Genomic DNA, 25037 nt, shown 5'->3' on the forward strand with positions numbered 1-25037 from the left:
GGGAACACCCACAAGAGCTGCAGTTTTGGAGATGCTCTGATCCAGTCGTCTAGCCGTCACAATCTGGCCCTTGTCAAACTCGCTCAAATCCTTACGCTTGCCCATTTTTCCTGCTTCTAACACATCAACTCTGAGGACAACATGTTCACTTGCTGCCTAATATATCCCACCCACTAACAGAGATTATCAGTGTTATTCACTTCACCTGTCAGTGGTCATAATGTTATGCCTGATCGGTGAATAGTATGCATGTGCGGCATGTTTCAGAGTTACACACACTCATGATACAGTGTTTTAGAGCGGCTTGGTATCTTACTGAGACATTATTAAAGTATCAGAAAGCCTTATTTTGAAAGAAAATCCTGCTCCACACAAACTCCATCTCTGAAGGTGAATCGAGATCAAAATCAACAAATCTCAAAATCTAAAGACTAAACACAAACAGTGTGACTTATAATAAATAAAACAGCAGGCGGAACTAAAGGTAGAGTTCAGACATGTGTCTGTGAAGAGTGACAGATCATTGCCTCTTCCTCCTGAGTTCAGTGGTGACGCAGTGACCTCTGACCCCAGGTGAGAATAAATGTGTAGTGGGTGATTTAAACTGCTCTATGGGACTCAAAAGCACACTGAATGCACACAGAGAGAAGAGTTTGGTTTTCCACTATACAATATGGATTCTGTTTTGATTTATTATATCATTTAAATTATTTTATTTTATTTATACGTTTAAATCCTTTATTTTACATATTTTTTTAACCTGTTCTTTTGTCATTGTTTGATCAGAGTGGATAGAGATGATCAGACTAGAGGTTCTCCTCAACCAATGAATGATGAGCTCCAGAGAGTCAAAGACCGGCACAAAACCAGCATGAAGAACAAGTATGAGAGATTATTTGAGGGAATGAAACTCCAGGAGAATGAAGCCCTCCTGAACAGGATCTACACACAGCTCTACATCATAGAGGGAGAGAGAGGAGGAGTGAATGAAGAACATGAGGTTTTACAGATGGAGAAAACAACCAGAACACAACACTCACAAGACACTCCAATCTACTGCAATGACATCTTTACAGCCTCACCTGAACCAGGACGTGAGGAGAAAGAGCAGATCAAGACTGTTCTTACTAAAGGCATCGCTGGAATCGGAAAAACCGTCTCTGTGCAGAAGTTCATTCTGGACTGGGCCGAGGGAAGAGCCAATCAGGATGTAGATTTCATGTTTGTGCTTCCATTTCGAGAGCTGAACTTGATCCGAGATCATCAGTACAGTCTTCACAGACTTCTGCTGGACTTTCATCCTGAACTTCAAGATCTGGACTCAAGGATTTATGAGCAGTGTAAAGTTGTGTTCATCTTTGATGGTCTGGATGAAAGCAGAATCACACTGAGGTTTTCAGACGCTCAGGAAGTTTCTGGTGTGACTGAGACTTCATCAGTGGATGTGTTGATGTCAAAGGAAGTTTCTGATGTGACTGAGACTTCATCAGTGGATGTGTTGATGTCAAAGCTCATGAAAGGAGAGATGCTTCCCTCGGCTCTCATCTGGATCACCTCCAGACCAGCAGCAGCCAATCAGATCCCCTCCAAATACATCAACCGTCTGACAGAGATTCGGGGATTCAATGAGCCTCAGAAGGAGGAATATTTCAGGAAGAGAATCAGGGACGAGCATCAAGCCAGCAGAATCATCTCACACATCAGAAGAGCAAGAAGCCTCCACATCATGTGCCACATACCCGTCTTCTGCTGGATCTCATCCACTGTGCTTCAAAAGCTTCTGGAAGAAGATCTGAGTGCAGAAATCCCTCAAACTCTGACTGAAATGTACATCCACTTCCTGCTGATTCAGATCAACATGAGGAATCAGAAGTATGAAGAGAGAGATCCAGAGAAACTCCTGCCGTCCAACAGAGAAGTGATTGTGAAACTTGCTGAAGTGGCTTTCAAACAGCTGATGAAGGGCAATGTGATGTTCTATGAGGAGGACCTGAGAGAGAGCGGCATAGACGTCACTGACGCCGCAGTGCATTCTGGGATCTGCACTGAGATCTTTAAGGAGGGATCTGTGATTCATCAGAGGAAAGTCTACAGCTTCATTCATCTGAGCGTCCAGGAGTTTCTCGCTGCTTTCTATCTGTTTTACTCTCATGTGATCAAGAACGAGGAACCACTGCAGAAATTCAGATCTTACTGGTCTGATAAAGACCCTCTGTATGATCTACTAACATCAGCAGTAGATGAAGCCCTCAGGAGTGAGAATGGACGGCTGGATCTGTTCCTGCGGTTCCTGCTGGGCGTCTCTCTGGAGTCCAATCAGAGACTCTTACAGGATCTACTGACACACACAGAGAAAAGCTCAGAGAGCATCAGGAGAACCACACAGTACATTCAACAGATGATCAAAGAAGGACCTGAACTCTCAGCTAAACTCTCAGCTCAACTCTCAGCTGATCAGTCCATCAATCTGTTCCTCTGTCTGCTGGAAGTGAAAGATCAGACTCTGTCCAGAGAGATTCAGGAGTTTGTGAAATCAGACAAACACTCAGAGAAGAAACTCTCTCCGTCTCACTGCTCAACAATCGCCTACATGCTTCAGATCTCAGAGGAGCCGCTGGATGAGCTGAACCTCAGGAAATACAACACATCAGATGAGGGCAGAAGAAGACTGATACCAGCTGTGAGCAACTGCACAAAAGCTCTGTGAGTGTTAATTATTCACTAATGAAGAATCATGTGTAATAATGAATCAGCACCATTTGTTAAATGAGAGGTTTTCTCCTAAAGAACAAGCTCACAGTCTTTAAAAGCTCATGATTTCATTATTTTAATGTTCCATGAGGCTCACTTATTCTGATGGTAAAGATTTTTTTGCTCAAAAACAGTCATATATTTGCATAATGTGATTTATTATCTAGTTTTATTCGGACTCTTGTCAGTAAATGCCCACCACATTTTTCAACATTCAAATTTCTGAACAGAAGCACAGAAGTAGAGCTGCCCCCTAATAGTTGACCAAACGTTAGTCATTGAGAAGAGACTTAGTTAAACAATTTGAAATTGGTCGGTTAGTTGCAGAAAAACTCCATAGGAAGTGGCGAAGTCACACAGACTGTGACGGACAGATCGTTAACACAGCTGGTGCACAAGTTTACATGGCCACTCACTCTAATTTTAATGTGAACCTGCATAAATGGGCTATTAGACGCAAATCCAAGTGTTTGTGCGGAGTGTGGAAGCTAAATTAATACCACGCTTTCAGTTTTCTGCTATATAATTTATTTATTCGTATATAAATCGTAATTCGTACATTAGTTTTACAATCTCTGTATGAAATTTTTGAAGCTTCAAAGTGGTAGTTGCATTGATAGTCCAATGGAGGGACAGAAATCTCTCAGATTTTATTAAAAGTATCTTCATTTGTGTTTCGAAGATTAACAAAAGTCTTATGGATTCGGAATGACATGAGGGTAATATTAAGTGAACTAACACTTTACCTGTTGTGCACTGTGGATGCATTTTGGCAGGTGTAGTTTTAATTTGTATTGGATTATACATTGGTTCTTTAGTTTTGATTGAGTCACTCGCACCGGTTCACAATCACATGCTGTATTTTTCAGCCGCATGCACTGTAGAATAGAATAGAGAATAGAATAGAATAGAATATACTTTATTATCCCGTTCCTGGGAAATTTGTCTTAGACATCATGACACGGCCAGTATACAATACAACACAATACATACATACATAAAAAACCTACATTCTAATATATGAAATTACAGCATATATCTCAGACATAAGATTCCCTATTTAAAATTTTGACCGCAGTTGGCACAAAATAATTTTTGTAACGATTCGACTTACACTTCAAAACCCTAAATCGTCTCCTTGATGGTAACAAATTAAAATTCATGTGTAAAATGTGTGTGTCATCAGCAACAATTTTTTTAGCTTGCTTAAAAATAGATGCCTCGTACAGCTCTTGTATGGTTCTTTTATCCTCCCCCCCTATAATTTTTTGAGCTGTGTGTACTAGTTGTGATAATTTTGATTTTAATTGAACAGTCAGATTCCCATACCAAGCAGTGATACCATACCTTATTAAACTCTCAAATACAGACTGGTAAAACAAAAACAAGATCTTCTGATTCACTCCAAACACTTTTAACCTTCACAGGAAGTATAACCTTTGCTGTAATCTAGAGCACAGACCGTTAATGTGAGGAGACCAGCATAGTAAGTTGTCTACATAAACACCTACATATTTGATTGAAGTCAAGTCAAGTCAACTTTATTTATATAGCGCTTTTAACAATGTAGATTGTTTCAAACCAGCTTTACAGTGTTAAACAGGAAAATAATGCAGCATAATTTTATTCAGCTGTATAGCCATTCTGGAAAAATTTCAAGTATCATACAGTGACAGTGTGGGCTTTAGATCAATAATTTGATCAGTAATTTAGTTTAAATGGTTAATTTAGTTTATTATTTAGATGTATTTCGATGTTTAGTTGAAAAATTTAGTGTCCCCAACTGAGCACGCCAAGCCAGAGGCAACAGTGGCAGGGAAACCAAAACCCCATTAGGTGACCTAATGATAAAACAAGATTGAAGAAACCTGTTCAATAATATTACCATGTATTATAACAGGACCACAGATCTAGGGTCGAAAATCATTTCAGCAGTCTTTTTTTCGTTTAAAAGCAAAGAATTAGAATCACACAAGCCTACAAACCTGTCAACATCAAAAAAGTACTGCAAAGGTTTTGTTTTTCTATTCAATAAACTCAGTATTGCAGTATCATCAGAAAATTTGATGAAAAATGTATTCTCCTGACTAGCAATACAATCATTCGTATAAAGTGTAAATAAAATGGGTGAACTGACACAACCTTGTGGGGCCCCTGTATTAATGGTTTTCACTTCAGAATAAGAGTTGTTAACTCTGACCTGTTGTGTATGATTAGTTAAGAACGAATATAACCACTTAATGACGAATGTATTTACATTTAACTCTATCAACTTATTGTTTCTGTATCTTGGGTTGAAGTGTATTAAACGCTGAGCTAAAATCTATAAAAAGTAAACAGGCATATGCATGTGAATCTTCTAAATGGCTATTAACCAAATGAGTGATGCAATTAATAGCATCCTCAGTGTCTCTTCCAACCTTGTATGCAAACTGAAGTGGGTCAAGGAATTGTTTAACCTGATCCTTTAAAACAGATAAAACAAGTTTTTCAAAGCATTTCATAATATTTGAAGTCAAAGCCACAGGTCTAAAATCACAATTCTCAACTGGGCAAGCTTTCTTAGGAACTGGCGTAATTATAGTTTTTTTCCACAAAGATGGAATATGTGAGTCCAAAGATTTCTGAAAGATGGGGCAGAATGCTGAAGTAAGCTCATTAGCACAAGTTTTTAGCAGAAAAGCAGAAATTCCATCAGGACCTGTAGATTTTTTAGTACATATCCCTCTAAATAGTGCCCTTACTCTTTCTGGTGTAACTTCTAGCCTCTGACTTGAGTCACATGTAATATAGTCCAGAGTACACATTGGTTCTGCCGATGATTCAAACCTAAGAAAGAAATCATTCAGGTCATCTGCTTTTTGCTGGTTATTGCTGGTTATAAGCTTTTTCCTAGGGGGTGCCATATTGGTTACTACCTTCATAGCATTCCACAGTTTTTTAGAGTCCCCTGAATTAAAATTTTGCTCTATAGTATCCCTATGTTTTTTCCTTGCCCCTTTCAATAACACATTTAATTCCTTTTGGACTAATTTTAATTCAATTTTGTCTTGGTTAATAAAAGCCCACTTCTTCCTGTTTAAGCACTTTTTAACTTCTTTTTAGGGCTGTCAAAAGATTAATTGCGATTAATCGCATCCAAAATAAAAGTTTGTGTTTACATAATATATGTGTGTGTACTCTGTTAATTATTATTTATATATAAATACACACACATTCATGTATATATTTAAGAAATATTTGCATGTATATACTGTATATACATTTATATAATCTATAATATATATAAATATAAATGTTTTATATATAAAAAATTATATTTTTTTCTTAAATATATACATGCTTTTGTGTGTATTTATATATAAATAATAATTAACAGAGTACACACACATATATTATGTAAACGCAAACTTTTATTTTGGATGCGATTAATCGCGATTAATCTTTTGACAGCCCTACTTCTTTTGTTATATAACTTTTGTTATTAGGAAATACAGTTAAATTTTTCTTCTCTACAACTGTATCTACACAATTTTTTTTATAATCAGTCATGGTTTCTGTGGCAACCTCAATTTCCATATCATGAAAGAGTTCCCAGTCCGTCGAAGCAAAGCAGCCTTTTAAAATTTCAATGCTGTCATCAGACCAAACAGAAACTGTCTTTGTCTGAGGTTTAAACCTTTTAAAAAGGGTCTTATAAGTTGGCATCAAGTGAATCGTGTTGTGATCACAGTTCGATATAGGGGGTTTAGCCTTGGCAACATATGCATCCTTCACATTCCCATAGCATTTATCTAAAATCGTATTACCTCGAGTAACGCACTTGATATACTGTTCATAGCCTGGAAGTGAAAGTTACAGTCTGCATTGATTAAAATCTCCAAGAATAAACATTGGTGCTCCTGGATTATGCTTTAATTGCTTGTTGACACAGCTGGCCGCTTTAACGGCGTTCCCACTCGGTGGAACATACACTGCGCAGATAACAATGTTTCCAAATTCTCGCGAAGATAAAAAGGCCTCAGTGATAAACACAGTAATTCCACATCAGAACTGCACATTGTTTCTCTCACCATATATTGACTGCACCATCTGTCCTTTATGTAGGCACAAACGCCACCGCCTCTCGTCTTTCCCGAGTTTTTATCCCTGTCTGCTCGAACAAGGGAAAACCCCTCAAGTTCCACCATTGAGCTAGGGACATCACGGTGGAGCCAGGTCTCTGTAAAGACCATCAAACACGAGTCTCGATACTCATGGCAAATTCTTGAGTTTATACGTAGCTCCTCTATTTTGTTCCTTAAAGACCGCACATTGCTCAAAATCATGGACGGCAGCCGTGGTTTGTTGCCCCGGTTTTTGAGACTGAGACGGATTCCTCCTCTCTTTCCTCTTTTTCGGGGGCCTCTGTGGATGAACTTGCTTCCTCCTGACATCTTCAGGTATGTCTGTGGATAGCGCCGTCCTGGCAGGCCTCAGTGAAAGCAGCTCCTCTCTAGTATAGCAAAACGATAGTATGCCAGCAGAGCATGCAGGTCTCACTGCATTCGAAGCAAAAATTTCCTCTCCGATCAGTACCAAGAGTAAAAACTGTGCCAAAATCATCTTCATTATGATAAAAGCATACTTAACTGAACTAAAACCAGAAAATAAAATAAAAATACTTAAAATAAACGCATACGACAACAAGCTGGCCAATGCACACGTGTCCGAGTCGCCAGCAAAGCAGCGCCACCGGATGTTCAATTTTCAATTGAGGCCTGTATAATGTAGAAGAAGGTTAGCAATAATACATATAACATTTACATATAACTTTCCCATGCTGATTAGTCAACAAAATAGACAGTGACTAGTCGTCCAGGAAAATCGTTAGTCAAGGGCAGCCCTACACGGCAGTAGCCGAAAAAAGATCTCTTATCTTAATGAACCTGAATGATAAAATTATCAGACTATTTCCTCACGCTCAGGAGCTCATTTTATAGTGATTTTAGGCTGGAATGTTACAATAGTTTATAAAATATTTTACATCTGTTTATTGTTATTTTATTATTGTTTTAATTTAGTTATTTTCATCTATTTCAGTCTTTCTGGCTTTAAACTCACTGATCAGTGTTGTAAGAGTTTGTCATCAGCTCTTCAATCCTCAAACTGTGTCCTGAGAGAGCTGGACCTGCATAACATTGACCTGCAGGATTCAAGAGTGAAGCTGCTCTCTGATGGGCTGAAGAGTCCAAACTGTCAGCTGCAGATACTGAGGTATTTAAGAACAAATAAGAGAGAATTTTACATTCAGCCGGTCATAATGTTGATGTGTGTTCTGCTCTCTTTCAGTCTTACTCACTGTAATCTCACTGATCAGTGCTGTGAGAGTTTGTCATCAGCTCTTCAATCCTCAAACTACGTCCTTAGAGAGTTGGACCTGAGTAACAATGACCTGCAGGATTTAGGAGTGAAGCGGCTCTCTGATGGATTAAAGAGTCCAAACTGTCAACTGGAGATACTAAGGTATTTAAGTAAACATAAGATCAAATGGACAGTCAGCCTGGTCATACTGTTAATGTCTGTGGTAGATGATCTGACTGTTGATGTGTGTTCTGCTCTCTTTCAGTCTTGCTGGCTGTAATTTCACTTTTCATTGCTGTGAGAGTTTGTCATCAGCTCTTCAATCCTCAAACTGTGTCCTGAGAGAGCTGGACCTGAGTAACAATGACCTGCAGGATTCAGGAGTAAAGCTGCTATCTGATGGGCTGAAGAGTCCAAACTGTAAGCTGCAGATACTGAGGTATTTAAGAATATATGATGGATCATTTACAGTCAGCCGGTCATAATGTTGATGTGTGTTTGTAGATAATCTGACTGTTGATGTGTATGTTAAATGTGGGTGGAAAAGCGACTATTGAGTTAGCCATTTGAACAAATCGGTTGAATGAATGATTCATTCAGGAATGATGAAGTAACAGTTTAGTTTAGTTTATTTATTTATTTATTTATTTATATATTTATTTATATAGCACAATACAACAACAGCCGCTGCCCATTGTGCTGTGCAAAAAAAGTTAAAAAACAATATAATAAAAACAACAGTAAAGATAGTAAAATTACATACAAAGACACTTATACATAGAACAAGCTCAAAATTGACTCACGTATTATAAGCATTCTCTTAAAGATAAGTTTTGCTTTAAATAAAAATTCTGTAGATATTAATCTAATCGATAACGGTAGGCTATTCCACAATTTAGGGCTGACTATGGCAAAAGCCCGGTCTCCCTTTCTTTTTAGACGCTATCTAGGAACCTTCAGTAGCTTTTGATTTGATGACCTTAAACATTTACATTTACATTTACATTTATGCATTTGGCAGACGCTTTTATCCAAAGCGACTTACATTACATTCAAGGTACACATTTTTTCAATTTTGTCAGTTCTCGCTTTCCCTGGGAATCGAACCCATGACCTTGGCATTGCTAGCACCATGCTCTACTGTTTGAGCTACAGGAAAGCCTGTGCACAAACATCTAGCAGATATGTTAATAGTCACCAGCTCAGAAAGATAGGAAGGTGCCAGCCCATTTAAAGCCTTAAAAACAAAAAGTAAAATCTTAAACTCTATTTTAAAGCACACCTGCAACCAATGGAGAGAGAGTAAGATGGGGGCAATGTGCTCATATTTGCGTGTGCCCGAGAGAAGTCTTGCAGCTGCATTTTGGACTTTTTGCAAGCGGTTAATATAGGACTGACCTATATAGTAGTTGCAGCTGGAAAAAGCATGATTTGACTACTGCATTACAGTGCACACTGCAATGACAAGGCAGAGTCAAAAATGACACCCAAGTTTTTAACAGATGGCTTTACATAAGCATCTAAACTGCCCAACACTTGATTTAAGCTGCCAGAGAGAGCTAATGGTCCAAACACAATTGCCTCAGTCTTACTCTCGTTGAGGTTTAAGAAATTATTGGATATCCATGCCTTAATGTCTAATAAAAAAGCAGTAAAAGCACAGAGACCAGAATTATCGTTATGCTTAATTGGCACATATCTGAGTGTCGTCCGCATAACATTGAAATAATCCTCCATGTTTTCAAAAAATTTAACCCAAAGGGAGCATATACAAAGAAAACAAAATGGGGGCAAGGAAGATCCTTGGGGAACCCCGCAGGACAGGCGTGATTTAGAGGATAAATGTCAATTTATATAGACAGAAAAAGATCTATTGTTAAAATAAGATTTGAACCAGTTTAATATCTGAATATCTGACCTGCGCAATGTTCAAGACGAGAAATAAGAATTTCATGATCGACCGTATTAAATGCCGCACTCAAATCCAACATAAGAAGTACTACCGAGTCAACAGATAATAAAATATCATTGAACACTCTTAAAAGAGCAGTTTCTGTACTGTGCTTTTTTCTAAAACCAGACTGAAAAGATTCAAAAACTCCACTGGACTCTAAAAAATCCAATAATTGGACCTAACCTACCTTTTCGAGAATTTTTGAAATAAAGGGTAAATTAGGTAAGATTAATTTAAGTTAGGTAAAAAAGGGTAAATTGGCCTAAAATTTGAGAGAACTGTCACTTCAAGGTTGGATTTTTTCAGGTTTAACAACAGCATGCTTCAAATATTCTGGGACAAATCCTAACGAGAGAATCTTTTTTATAATTGCTTGTTTATGAGGTCCAATGACAATAAAAAACCTGAATAAAGCGGTGCGCAGGGATAATGTCAGATACAGATGAGGCTAATTTTAACTTCATAAGCAGTTCCTGAAGAGAGGTTAGCGATATAGTTTCAAAAGCATTAAAAAATGAAGTACAAACCTGAAGACAGGGGGGATCATAGTTTATGGGGACAATAAGCTCTCTAATGTTGCATATTTTGTTTGTAAAGAACCTTAAAAAGCGTTCACACACAGTGGCTGGGTCGTCAAAGTGCAGATCACTAGAAGGATTTATAACGGAGTCAATTGTTGAGAAAAGAATCTTAGGTCTTTGATAATTTATAGCTATAATGTCAGACAAATACTTCTTCTAACTTCTATCATACTCCTTCACAGCCCTCTGATAATTAGTTAATGAAGTACATCATATCTTTAATGACACATGCATCTTATCTTTTTTCCATTTCTGTTCTGCACGCCGACATACTTGTCTCAGGGCCAGTGTATCATTATTTAGCCATGGTTCTGCCTTAGGAAGAAACCAGTTTACTCGACTCACAAATGTGGGATGCAAAATCCTCATTAAACGTAGGGCTAAACATACGCAACCAAATAATAGGTTTCTTATCTTTAACAACCTGATCTGCAATAGAGCAACATCATCCGAGAAACTTAGATCACAGATTTCAAGGTCATAAATAGTGACACCATATGACAAAATAAGATCAAGTGTATGGCCGAGTAAGTGTGTAGGCCCCGTAACCATTTGGATTAAGTCGAATAAGTCAATAAGGCTGATAAACTCTTTAGCCAGTGGATTTGTATCACAGCAGACATGAATATTAAAATCACCAACAATCAAAATTCTATCAAACTGTGTAAAAAATCCCACCTAAAAGGTTGGCTAACTCATTTATAAAGTCTTTGTTTGGTTTTTGGGGGGGCGGTATATAACGGCAATCGCTAAGTTTTTTACCCTTTTCAGTTTTCAGTAACAGTACCTCAAAACTGGAGAATCTCTCAGATTTTAAAGTCCGACCGGAGAAGCAGCTTTTAAGAATGCAAGCTAATCCGCCACCATTTCCAATTGTTCTTGAACAGTTAAAAAAATAACAGTTTGAAGGCACAAGTTCAGAAAAAGGACTCACGTCCTCAATTGGCAACCAAGTTATGAATAAGAAGTCCAGCTTGTTTGTTATAAAAAAGTAATGTAAAATAAATGTCTTGTTTACCACCGATCTTGAATTTATAAGGGGCATCTTAACTTGTTCTGACTCACCAACAGACTGTGCTGCATGATTTAGTGGATGTAGATCTCTGTGGTTTATTCCTAAAAAAAAAAAAGTGGTTTATTAATGGACAACCGACATCGTGCAGGGACTGGTCGCATATACTGATGAGTAGCCTCCACAAATCACCACAAGACGAAACAACCACTGACTGGCTGGCACGCAGACGCACGCGTTAGCTGCATTTTTAGCTTAACAGCAAATCCTCCCCACTTTCCTCTTCGTCTGCAGCATTTCCTCAGAGGAAAGTTCCATGGCCCTCGGCGCAAGCAGGCTGGAATAGACGCCAGTACAGGTGGAGGTGGAGAGTTAAAATAATTTCCCCTTGGAGCGGTGTTAGATAAAGTTTCTACTCCGCTCCGTATATTAAGGAGCGTTTGCCGATCATAGACCACAAGTGTTTGAACAGTTTGAGCCAGGAAAGAGCTTAAACAAGCAACAAACAACACAGAGAACACAGAGAGCAGACAGCCGGCCACACACATCATGACAGCTTTTTTGGAAGTGTCATTGAATCATTGACTCACCGATTTGTTAACAACATGATATCATTAAGTAACTAAACACCAATGTGTTTCTGGGAAATGCAAGTTCTGTGGTTACAAAAAGCAGGCAATAGGCAAGGCAAGTTTATTTATATAGCACTTTACATACACTATGGTAATTCAAAGTGCTTTACATGAAAAGGAAAGAATAATAAAAAGAGGGTGCATAAAAGATTGACACTAAATGCATTAAAACAGTTAAAAATAAAATAAAAATGAGAAAAAGAATTAAAAAGAGTACATAAAATAAAGTGAAGTAAGTTCAGACAGAGCTCATTCAGTAAATGCACAGCTAAACAGATGTGTTTTGAGCCTGTATTTGAAAGTGGCTACTGTTGGAGCACATCTGATCTGATCAGGAAGCTGGTTCAGCTGCGGCTGGCATTATAGCTAAATGCAGACTCTCCTTGCTTTGAGTGAACCCTTGTTATTTCTAGTTGATGTGATCCTGATGATCTGTGATGTGAGATGGTGGTCCAGTGGGTTAAACCATGGAACTGATACACAGAAGGTTGCTGGTTCAATCCCAGCGGTCACCACCAGTGTGTCCTTGAGCAAGGCACTTTACTCCATGTTGCTCCAGGGATTGTCCCTGTAATAAGGGCACTGTAAGTCGCTTTGGAAAAAAGCGTCTGCCAAATGCATAAATGTAAATGATCTGAGTGATCTGTTAGGTTTATATTTTATGAGCATATCTGCAATGTATTTAGGTCCTAGGCCTTTGAGTGATTTATATACCAGTAATAATACTTTAAAATCTATTCTAAATGTAACTGGAAGCCAGTGTAAAGACCTGAGGACTGGTGTGATATGGTCATATGTTCTGGTTCTGCTCAGCGTTCTGTATGAGCTTCAGCTGTCTAATGGTCTTTTTGGTAAGGCCAGTGAGAAGACCATTACAATAGACCACCCTACTGGTGATAAAAGCATGAACGAGTTTCTCTAGGTCTTGTCCAGAAACAAAGCATCTAATTCTTGCAATATTTGAGGACTATACCAGAAAGCCCGACCCAGTTTTCTAGCCTGTCAAGAAGTATGTTGTGGTCAACAGTGTTGAATGCAGCACTGAGGTCGAGTAGCACCAGCACTGATAATTTACCTGTATCTGTATTGAGGCGAATATCCTTTATTATCTTTATGAGCGCTGTCTCTGTGCTGTGATGTGGTCGGAAACCAGATTGAAAATTGTCAAAGTATCCGATTGAGCTTAAAAATGTGTTCAGCTGACTGAAAACAACTTTTTCAATGATCTTGCCTATGAAGGGGACATTTGAGATTGGTCTGTAGTTGCTCAATATGGTCATATCTAGATTGCTCTTTTTCAGGAGAGGCTTAACTACTGCAGTTTTAAGGGAGTTTGGAAAAGTCCCATAGAGAAGTGAGGAGTTTATTTCTTCTAGGAGATCTGCTTCTAAACAGTTAAACACACGTTTGAAAAAAGAAGTGGGGAGTGTGTCAAGGGCGCAGACTGATGTTTTAAGGTGCTTGTACCGTTTAGTCTAAAATTTGACCACTAATTGCTTCAAAATCAGACACAGTAACTTTCTGAGGTTGTGGTCTGATCTGACTGATCCCAGAGCAACTGAAGGATGTGCTGATCTCCTTTCTGATATTATTAATTTTCTCGGAGAAGAAGGAAGCAAACTCACTACATTTGCTGTCTGAGAGCATTTCTCTGGGAATGTGACTTGGGGTTTGTTAGTCTCTCGACAGTAGCAAAAAGAGTGCGCATGTTGTTTATGTTTCTGTTTATAATATTTGAGAATAAGGTCTGTCTAGCTTTGTTAGTTCCACATTGAAAGCATGAAGACTGTCTTTATAAATGTTATAATGGACTAAAAGTTTTGTCTTTCATATTTTGAACTGCTGTTGTGTTTCTCCAAAGTGATTTTTTTTTTTTGTCTGCCGCTCTTCTTCCTGACTTTCACAGGAGCAATAATATCAATTACACACTTAACTTTTGTGTTAAATAAATCAAGGAGAGAATCAACAGAGTATGCAGATTTGCTTGGTGTAGATATGGCCTTCATAAACAGCACATTATTGTCTCATTTAAGCATCTCTTTTTGACAGAGACAGATCTAGCTTAAATGGCAGGAGAGATCAATATATCAAAGTAAATACAGAAATGATCAGACAGTGTTACATACTTAATAGCAATCGATGAAATGTTTAGACCCTTACTGATAAGTAAATCTAGGGTGTGTCCACGATTATGTGTGGGCCCATGTACATGTTGAGTCAAATCAAAAGTATTTAAAACAGTTATGATTTATTTTGCAATATTGATTTCTGCATTATCTATGTGAATGTTAAAATCCCCAGCAATAGCAAAACAGTCAAACTGGAAATGGTTGATATCAGCTCTGTAAAGTAAATCTTGAACATTTGCAATTGTGCTAATTTTCAGTAAGACATAACCCTATTTGCATTATATTGGTCAGATCTATCACATGATATAAATTAAGGGTGTTGCGATGTACCAGTATTGACAATGCATACTCCACATAAGGGTCATTTTGACATAATTGTGTGTGTATTTGACCATTCAAGTGCATGTTCTTTTTAACAGCTTATTGTGCTTAACCCCTTAACCAACGCCCCTATTTTTGAGAATTTTCTGAAAACGACATACCCAATTGAGAATGTCTGCAGCTCTTAAACCCTATGGTCTATATTCATAAATCTGGTCTTATTTTAAACTGGACACGTGAAATGTTGCTGCCCAAGAGTCATAAAAACTCAGAGTAATATGGGAACAGAGTAAAACAAGGTGACTCACGTTTTTTGTTTTTTATTCACTTTAGGAAAAAATTATGAGACTTTAATGTTAAAGGTCCCATGGCATGAAATTTTCATTTTATGAGGTTTTTCAACATTGATATGAGTTCCCCTAGCCTGAATATTGTCCCCAAGTGGCTAGAAACTCGGTGTAAACCGAGTTCTGGCTGTCTTTCTCTGCCTTTGAGAAAATGACAGCTCAGACTAGCTGATCTGGAATGCTCCTGTTATGACGTCATAACAGGAACGGTTACCTCGCTTTCCTCCGCCCAGAGAATTTGGCACGCCCATGCGAGCACCATATTTGTCCTGGAGAGATCATGGCTTGTGAACGAGTGAATGTGGGCAGTTTCTCAGTGTTTGGAGGTACAAATGAAAACAGAAGTCTTTTTTCAGTTCCCTCTGATCTGTGATCAGTGATCAGTGATTTCTGATGTGTAGCTAAATATTCAAGTTCACACAGAACTTTTTTATTCGTGCACACGCTGCGTCTTCTCTCTCTCCCGAACCAACGCTGTTTTCGTGTTTTTCTATCTTGTGAGTCAGTGTTTTTGTACGTTCTCGTCGCGTCTATCTGTTCTAAAATGTGCATACAGTCATGAGTTTCTGCTCAACATCGGCAAAGCCACATCTTTAGAGATAAACCTCACGCACGCCGAAGCTCGGGCTGCACTGACCGGTCGGCCTTCAACATCCCCGACCCCCAGTACTGCATCTGGCCCACAGCGCGAGATTAAGCAGAAGAGAGGTAAGCGTGGGTGTATCCTGGCTATGCTAGCCAGGTATTCCCACAATAAACTGAATTACATTCGATTACTGCTGTTGTGTATTTGTTTGCGCTGTGTACTCAATGCGCGTTACTGACACTTTTCATATGATAGGAAAATATCTAAAAATAATGCTATAAATCAACACTTGCTCGTAACTCGTTCATCTCAACAGCTGTAATGGTTCATTACATGTGTTACAAAGTTGGTAGAATAATGATGAATACGGACTCGGCGTGACTGGGACTCGTTTATTCAGAACTCGTGTTTATTCAGAACTCTCAGATACAAACAAAATAAACTCACTGACAGCGCTCTCACAACTCAGTAATTACTATATAACTTTGTTAGCAATCGCTCCGTCTCTGGTCCGTGATGTCAGGTTCGCGAACAAATCATTCTTTGGAACCGGTTCTTTTTAGTGAACCGGTCGAACCAGTTCACCAAATTGGACTGAATCGTTCTAAACTGTTTGTGTCTCGAGTCAGCGCTGATCCATAATTAACTAAAGTTACTAAATTTCTGACATGAGTGACAGACAGCCCCTCCGACTAGAAATAAACTAATAACCTGAAGTATATGCTAGTAACTACAACAGTTCACTGAACTGAGACGTGCTGAGAGAACTGATGAGAAGTGAACTCCGGTCCATCCAGCTCTCTGGCAGCAGGCTCGTGCCATAGACCTCGTTAAACCATGCCCTCTCCGCTACAAGATCTGATACTCATTTCAAATGCAAAGATGTCAGCCAATCACAATAGTGGGCGTTTTTACTGAAGTCTCACAGCAGACACACCCCTTGAAACAGGGCATTCAGCCAGAGGGCAAACATCGGTATAGAAAAAAATGCCTTTTATTTTTAAATTATGACATTATGGCCCGGTTTCACAGACATGGCTTAGACTAAGCCAGGATTAGGCCTTAGTTCAATTAGGACATTTAAGTAACTTTTATAAACGTGCCATATAAAAAAAACATTGCTGGTGTGCATCTTGAGACAAAACAATGACACTGACATATTTTAAGATATCTCAGTGCAAGTTGCTTTCAGTTAAAACTGCTCAAACATGCATTTTAGTCTAGGACTAGCTTAAGCCTTGTCTGTGAAACCGGGGGTCTATGATGTAAAAATCATACTAACATGATAAGTACACCTCAGAATACATTATAAAATAAAATAAAAAATCCATGCCATGGGACCCTTTAAGAGCCTATAAATAACCTAAATATAAAACTGAATGTCTAATGATATGATTCAAATTTGAGGATGATACTCTCAGAAATGTAGCTTCTGTAAGCTTTTATGTAAAGAAAAGTCTAGGCGTCCTTTCAAAAAGGCAATTTTTTCAGAACATTTGTAATTGTAAAAAGTAGTTTCTCATTCAAATAAATCTGCAATAAACTGCTAATTATAATGGATATACAGTTACTGAATAACGCTTCGGTTAATAACGTAACCTCGGTTCCCTGAGAAGAGGGAACGAGTATTGCGTTTGGTAAACGCTACGGGGAATTTCCTTTCCTCAAGATTTTGAAGCAAATTTTTATCCTAAAAATACCATGTAAAACGCAGTGCAGCTGCACGGCTCTCAGCAGGAAGCAGCTGCGTGCTGATTGGCTGTGTTGCTGCAACTGCATGAACCTATGGCGAGACCGCTGGGCGGGAAGGACTAATCAGGTCCCTCTAATATTCCCGCCACAGGGGGCAGCAGAATTTGCATAGCCAAGGGTATAAAAGACCCTGTCTCGCCAGGTTCGTCAAGTTAATCGACTGAAGCGACTCCCAGAGCAAGCCAAGCACGGCAAGCAAATTCAAAACTCGTTCCCTCTTCTCAGGGAACTGAGGTTACGTAAGTAACCGAAGCGTTCCCTTTCGAGAGTACTCTCGTATTGTATTTGCTAAACGCTAGGGGACCCAATGTTAAACACTGTGCTTGCTTAACGGCTCTGATAGCCTGGAGAAACCATACCCAGGCCGACCTAAGTGGGCCCGTAAATATGATATTCATAGAAGTCCCCCATATGAGTCGGGCTATTTCAATGAGAATAACACAAAAAATATATATATATATATTTTTCCTCATTACTAGCCCTAAATTGCTCCTGTCCCAACTTTTTTTGAAATGTGTTGCAGGTCTGAATGACAGGAAAGGATGCATATTTACAAATGACATGAAGTTGACCAGACAAAACATGAAATATTTTGTTTTCATATTGTCTGCAATGAAATACAAGTCAAAGTAAATTTAGAAATCACCTCTTTTTTTTTGCGTTTTCCATACTGTCCCAACTTTTTCTGATATATATATATATATATATATATAGACCAGACAGAGTCGGGCCAATAGGAATATTGAACGACCAGACAAGTCGAGTCATATAAGGAATGTGCTTATGACTTATACAAATACTTAACCCAGACTGGACTATCGGGCCGTAAGGGGTTAATATGTATTATACGGCGAGAAGCCCAGCCTGTAAGGCAGGGACATCCAAATTATAAAACCTGATAAAAATTAACGGGGAGGCTCAGCCTGCCGCCGCACAGATATCATCCAGTGAAATGCCAGTAGACCAAGCCCATGACGAGGCCATGCCTTTAGTAGAATGGGCTTCGATGCCTATAGGGCAGCTGAGATCTTTGGACTCATAAGCCAGCGATATGGCATCCACTATCCATCATGACAAGGTGTGCTTTGTAACTGCGCACCCACGGGTGCGGCCCCAAAGCCTCTATGTATATTCTCAGCGCTCTGACAGGACAGAGCAAATTAGCATCTTCCTCATCTAGTGATGATGAGAGTGCTGAAAGTGAAATGACCTGTGCTCTGAACGGAGTCGAGAGCACCATAGGTACATATCAATGTCTTGGTTTGAGGACGACTTTAGAGTCGTTTGGCCCAAATTCCAGACAAGAGGTGCTCACTGAGAGCGTGTGCAGATCACCCACTCACTTGACTGATGCGATTGCTAGCAGAAAAGCGGTTTTGAGTGATAGGAGCTTTAAGCTCACCAAATGCAGAGGCTCGAATGTTGAGCCTTTCATAGCATCCAGGACCGTGGACAGGTCCCATACAGGGACTGAAGGGGGGCGAGGTGGGTGAAGCCTTCTAGCCCCTTTGGGGAAGAACGATCTTATCGTGCGCTTCCTCAGTGACAGTCCATTCACTTGAATGTGACACGCTGCTATAGCAGCCACATAAACTTTGAGCGTGGAGGGGGAGCGACCCGCGTCCAGTAGCTCTTGTAAAAAAGTGAGCACTTTTGACACTTCACAATTACGTGGGAAGAGCCTTCGTGCTTTACACCAGTCCGAAAAGACTGACCTTTTGCCTGAATAGAGCCACCTGGTCGCGGGAGCTCTAGATTCAGAAATAGTGTTTAACACACTTTCAGAGAGGTTCTCATGTACCCGTTGATGAGCCAGACATGAAGCGCCCATAGATCGGGACGGGGATGCCAGATCTGCCGTTTCGCCTGCATGAGGAGGTCTCTCCTCAGCGGAATTGGCCACGGGGCTGTATCTGACAACCGACTTAGCTGTGAGAACCATGGTTGATTTCTCCAAAGCAGGGCTATTAAAAGCACAGCGCATTTGCTCTCCCTGATCCTCTCTATGACCTGAGGTAACATTGAGATTGAGGGAAAAGCATAAAGAGGAAGTCTGGGCCATTCGTGGGCCAACGCGTCCTTTTGCTTGGAGAAATATATTCGGCATTGAGCATTGTCTTGTGAGGCGAAAAGATACACTTTTGCCTCACCAAACATGCCCCAAATTGTCTGAATCATTTGTGGGTGAAGAGACCACTCTGCTGGGGACACTTTGCCCCTGGACAGCATGTCCGGACCCAGATTCAGAATGCCTGGCACGTGAGTCGCTCTCAGCGAACTCAAGTTGTGCTCCGCCCATATTAGGACTTTTTTCGCCATCGTGTGTAGACCAATAGATCTTAGGCCGCCCTGGCGATTTATATAGGCTACCACTGACCTGCTGTCCGTTCGGATCAGGACATGGTGGTGCTTTATGTACGGAAGGAAAGCTCTTAGCGATAGCGTGACCACTTTCATCTCTAGACAGTTTATGTGAAGGCTCTTTTCCAAGTCTTACTAGAGACCGGAGACTGGCCTGCCCTTGTGAAGGGCTCCCCAACCTAGGTTGGATGCATCTGTCGAGATAACTTTCCACTTCGTAACAGTGCCCAAACTCACGCCTGTCTGATACCAGACAGGATTTTTCCAAGGAACCAGAGCCAACACAGCTGTGGTCAACCTTGATTTGTAATCGGCCCGAGAGCCATGCGTGAGCTGGAATGTGGCGATTCAGCCAGTGCTGTAGGGGGCGCATGTGTGACAGACCTAGTCTGAGAACTGGCGCCGCCGAGGCCATGAGACCCAACATCCTCTGAAAGTGTTTGAGAGGAGTGCGTGCACCGGACCTGAGGGAAACGGCTCAGTTTCCGAACAGAGAGCGCGCGCTGTGACGTCAGTCGCGCGTTCATCTGTAGTGAGTCCAATACTGTTCCCAGAAACGAAACGTTCTGTGTGGGAGACAATGAGCTCTTTGACACATTGATTCTGAGGCACAAGCATTTCAAGTGGTTGAGAAGCCAAGATCTGTGGTTTAATAACTGTATCTCTGACTGAGCTATTATGAGCCAGTCGTCGAGATAGTTGAGAATTCTCATTTCCCGAAGCCTCAGCGGGGTTAACGCCGCTTCCATGCTCTTTGTAAACGTGCGGGGAGCCAGAGATAGACCAAAGGGTAGCACCCTGTATTGGTATGCTTTCCCCTTGAAGGCGAATCTCAAGAATCACTGCATGAAAAAAGGTGTATCCGGACCAGTATACTCCTGTATACACTGCTGAAATTCGGAAGAATCCAGGAGTATACTGGCCGGATAGGTCAAATTCCATGGATCCGTATATATCCGTATACATCCGAAATGGTACCAAATCGGATGTATGTTGTGGCCGTATACTCCCATGCTACAGCCATTTGTTGCCATGGCAAATAATCCCATCAAGTTTTTCCCAGGAGACATTTTCACACCTCTAAACAGCTTTGCCTTCTATCCCCTATTGGTCCTTCATCTCAAACTGGATTGGTTGTTTTTCTAAAACCACTCCCAAAACCCAGACTGCTATTGGAGGACAGGACGCATTGAAAACCCAGTAAAGTGATTTTATTGGTTACTTCTAAGGCTAAGGGTGGGCTAGGTTTTGTAGCATAGTGACTTGATTGGTTATAAGCCAGCTATGCAGATTTTGCAAATATATATATATGCAAAATCTCTCTCTCTCTATAAATATATCCCCTCTCCCCCCCAAAAGAAAAATACACTCAAAACAATTTGATAAAGTCTGAAATATTTATTAAAAAGGTATTAAAAAAACATTCTTAAGAGCATTATAAACAAACATTAAAACAATGGGGAAACAAATGTAACAAAATGTATTTAAAAGGGATGAAAATGTAAAGGAACAAATGTAAAAATATAAACAGTCCAAAGAACATTATAAACATACGTTAAAATGAAGTGGTTAAGAAACAAAAGAAAAAAAAGTGAACAAAATGCAGTTAAATGTACATGTAAAGTAAAGTGCATTTAAGAGATGTAAAGGAATAAAATACACAGTGTACATAAAAAGGAACATCAAAAAAAAAGGAATAAATATACAAAGTACACAATAAAAAATGAGAACAATAAATTTACAAGACAAAAAAAAAAGTGTATATAAAATACCCATAAATATTCCAAGTAAACAATATAACCAAGAAAAAAGAACAAAGAGCCTTATAAACATACATTAAAATGAATGGGGGAAAAGATAAGTGACACAAAATATATCTAAAGGAAGGCAACGTAAAAGGAACAACAATACAAAACGTGGAGATCAAAAGCTACATGGACATCTAAAAAGGAACAAATATACAAAGTATACAATATAAAACGAAAGAAATCTATACATTAAAAAGTGTATATAAAATATATGTAAATATTCTATATATGGGAACCAATAAAAGTATAAGTATATAAACATAGGAATAAAGAAAAAATAAAATGGAACAATTGAATATTAAAATTATAAATATAAAGGAATTGTGACCAACTCTAACACAATGTTGTTTGAGTTTTGAACATTTTTTCAAACTGCCGTGATGGGCTGGTGATGTGATGTGATGCGTAGCGTGGGTCAGCCTAGTCTGGTTTATAGTACCTAGCCTAACCATCCACACTGGCCATCCATTAACAACAGCATCATCTTCATCAGACATCAGGTCTATAGTTGTGGTCTTCCACAGGTTCTGTGTTGGTTTGTGCAACCCTGGACCTGGTCTCCAGCAACTGCAAAACATGACAGTAAATTAAAACTCAGAGAGGAGTATAGTAACATTCTGGGGGGAAAAAGCTTAACCGGTTTCTTAACTTACCCGTCTCTTTCTCTGACGGTTCTGTGTGATGTTCTTCATAGTGTTCTTCTTCTCTGGGCCTTTTCAGACTGAGCCAAAGAATACTTCCTCAGCAAAGTCTCACAAAATAAAATACATCTTGCAACCTGCCAAATAAATCATGAATAATATATAGTTAATGCCAATAAAATTAAGTAAAACAATTCAATTAAAATTTATTTGTATAGCGCTTTTCACAATACACATTGTTTCAAAGCAACTTCACAGAAAATGCATGCGTCTACATTACAGAAAAAAACAGAGAACATTAAAATAATTACAACATTTTTAAGATTACCTTTTACACATTCAGGGTCAACATCTGTAAAAGTTCTTCAGGATCATGGATCCAAAACTTCTGGATCATGAGGGGGGAAGAAACATGCACACACAAAAGAATATTAATTTGTTTGATAAAACATTAATATTAATTATCAACTTACTGACATGGACTTGCAAAACGTACTCACCAGGTCCATACAAAAACTTCACAGTAGAGACAAAATCCTGGTTTTCCTGTAATTCTTCAGTCCAAGGATGGTGGTTTCCTGTCCTCTCTGCTGAATGAGTGTACATGATCTCAGATTAATCATTCCAAAGCTCCTTTACATTTATGACAAGCTTGATCTTAAAACTAGCTGACAGTAGGGATGGGCATTATGACCATATTATTCTACATACATGAGAAATTGTATTTCACAATAACGATATCACAATATATTTATTTTATTTTGATAGATATGTTATTAAAATGCTACAGAATAATACTGCTTTAAAAGTCTTCACTGTATGATATTCTATGAATTAATATCAATGGATTCTTAAAGAAGCAGAAGGTCTTCTCTATTCTTTTGTTGTTTGATTAAAATTATGACAGACAGCTGTTTATTAATCTGCTGCCCCTTTAAGAACGGATGCACATAATGACACGCATCCGGGTTTCCCCACGTTAACTTGAACTGTTTAATGCTGCCTTCACGTGCTATCGGAATTATCGTAAATACGAGTTTCCTAGGTAAAGATTGCACATGAACGCCCTCTGATGTCGTGTTTACCACTGGGAAGTTCGGAAATAATTTTGATACCCCAATTCCCGAGATGGGCGTGTCATAAGCTTTAAACATGGTGGCGGGCAGAACTAGACTGCTGTGGCAGGTGTGGTTTTATTGTTGTTTTTTTCCAAAACAGCTAGGTCGTCTTGTCTTACATTAATGTAGTACATATTTACATGCACGAGTAATCATATGAAGCGTATTGTATGTTTGGTACGCAGCGAAAATAACCTGCATTTGACTGAAATTACAGAATCAGCAGAAAGCGGACTGTCTGGAATGTTTATATGGTTGTCGGTGCATGGGAGACTACAAATGATGATGGTTTTGATAAGATTTTCCCAATAAATAGGCAAGAATAACCTGGTTTCAACCATGATTCCTGTTCACACCTACAACAAAGCACTTGAATGCAACAAGCTCGTAATCACGACTTCTAAAGTGGGAATTAGGAAATTTCCGATAGCACGTGAAGGCAGCATTACTTACTTAAGACATAACTGACTGTTTAAATCAAGTGAATACCTCACATGACAGGCTTACTGAGATAACTGTGTGCATTTTACAGAAAGATAATTGATTGCGAGATCGCATGCTTTCTGAGAGAGGCTTATTTTAACACATGCATGTCCCACTCATTATTCTACATTCATGCATGTTTTTTTGTCAAAATGTCAAAAACTTTTAGTACAGTCAGTGCTGCGTTATATACACTATATTCATATTCACATTCCGCGATATAGAAAGGTAATTTTAACGTTTACTGCAAAATCGCTAACAATAGTCATAACTATGATCGTCATTAACACCCAGCCCTAGCTTAACAGTATTACAACACAACAAAACACAGAATATGTAAGTTAATCGCGATTAGCAGATGACTTTAATACACTAACGTTATATCTTGATGAGCAGTAGAAAAAATATAAAGGGATTTACGTTATCTTCTGCCGTCTGTTGCCCGCCATTGGTACTTAGTCTGTTCGTATTCATGTTTTTTCGTTCTCAGTCGACATCCCACAATCAAAATGATGTAAACAGATGTGTTTTCAGATGTAAAATGATCCATGCAATGCCATTAATGGACCGACGAAGCAGTCTTTTTCCAGATTAGAACTAGAAGCCGCGCCCGTGTCCCAGCGAGCCGCGAGCCACTCCAACGACAACGGGTGTATAATTCAAACTGAAGGCGCGCACTGTCATTGGCCAGATTTCTGGATGACGTTCAGATTGACCAATCACGCTCAAAAGAACACGGAAAGACAGCATAGCCTTGCAACCATAGAAAAAAAACTTTTTTTAAACTACAATTAGAAAATGTGTATATTTCTTTTTATTTGCTGTTATATTTAATTAAATGGTCAAGTGGTGTTTTGTGATGTGGGCAGAGGCTTGAAAGTTTCAACCTGGAGAGCAGTGCAGATTTGTACTCTTTAAAAACAGATTATTGTTTGATATTTAGTTTGCTTTATAGTTTATTATATTTGTATCCAGAATTACAGTTTGAATGTAAAATTACACCTAAACTGTAAAACAGAAAATTAAAGTAAAATATCTTAATTAGTATCTTAACAGTGTTTTCTATAAAACTTTTAATGTAAATTTCTGTGAAGTTTTTGAACTTTATTTGACTTAAGATATTTTACTTTAATTTTATGGTTTTTGTTTGGCAGCCATAGCTGCCAGTCATTTGATCGTTTTTTTAGGTTTTTATTTTTTACAGTGTAAATATAAAAC

The 25037-nt window shown here is 39.0% G+C and overlaps 1 protein-coding gene across 1 annotated transcript in view; it reads left to right on the top strand.

Annotated features, from left to right (window-relative positions):
• The first annotated feature begins 838 nt into the window (after positions 1-838).
• Positions 839-25037, top strand: part of LOC307134802 (NLR family CARD domain-containing protein 3-like) — a 38830-nt gene continuing 14631 nt past the window's right edge. The window contains exons 1-5 of the mRNA XM_079830798.1: positions 839-1438; positions 1499-2703; positions 7834-8007; positions 8083-8256; positions 8360-8533. Of these exons, the coding sequence (XP_079686924.1) occupies positions 872-1438; positions 1499-2703; positions 7834-8007; positions 8083-8256; positions 8360-8533 (2294 nt within the window). The 5' untranslated portion in view covers positions 839-871. The remainder of the gene's footprint in view (positions 1439-1498; positions 2704-7833; positions 8008-8082; positions 8257-8359; positions 8534-25037) is intronic.

This window comes from Gobio gobio (genome assembly GCF_949357685.1).
Source record: "Gobio gobio genome assembly, chromosome: 12".
NCBI lineage: Eukaryota > Metazoa > Chordata > Actinopteri > Cypriniformes > Gobionidae > Gobio > Gobio gobio.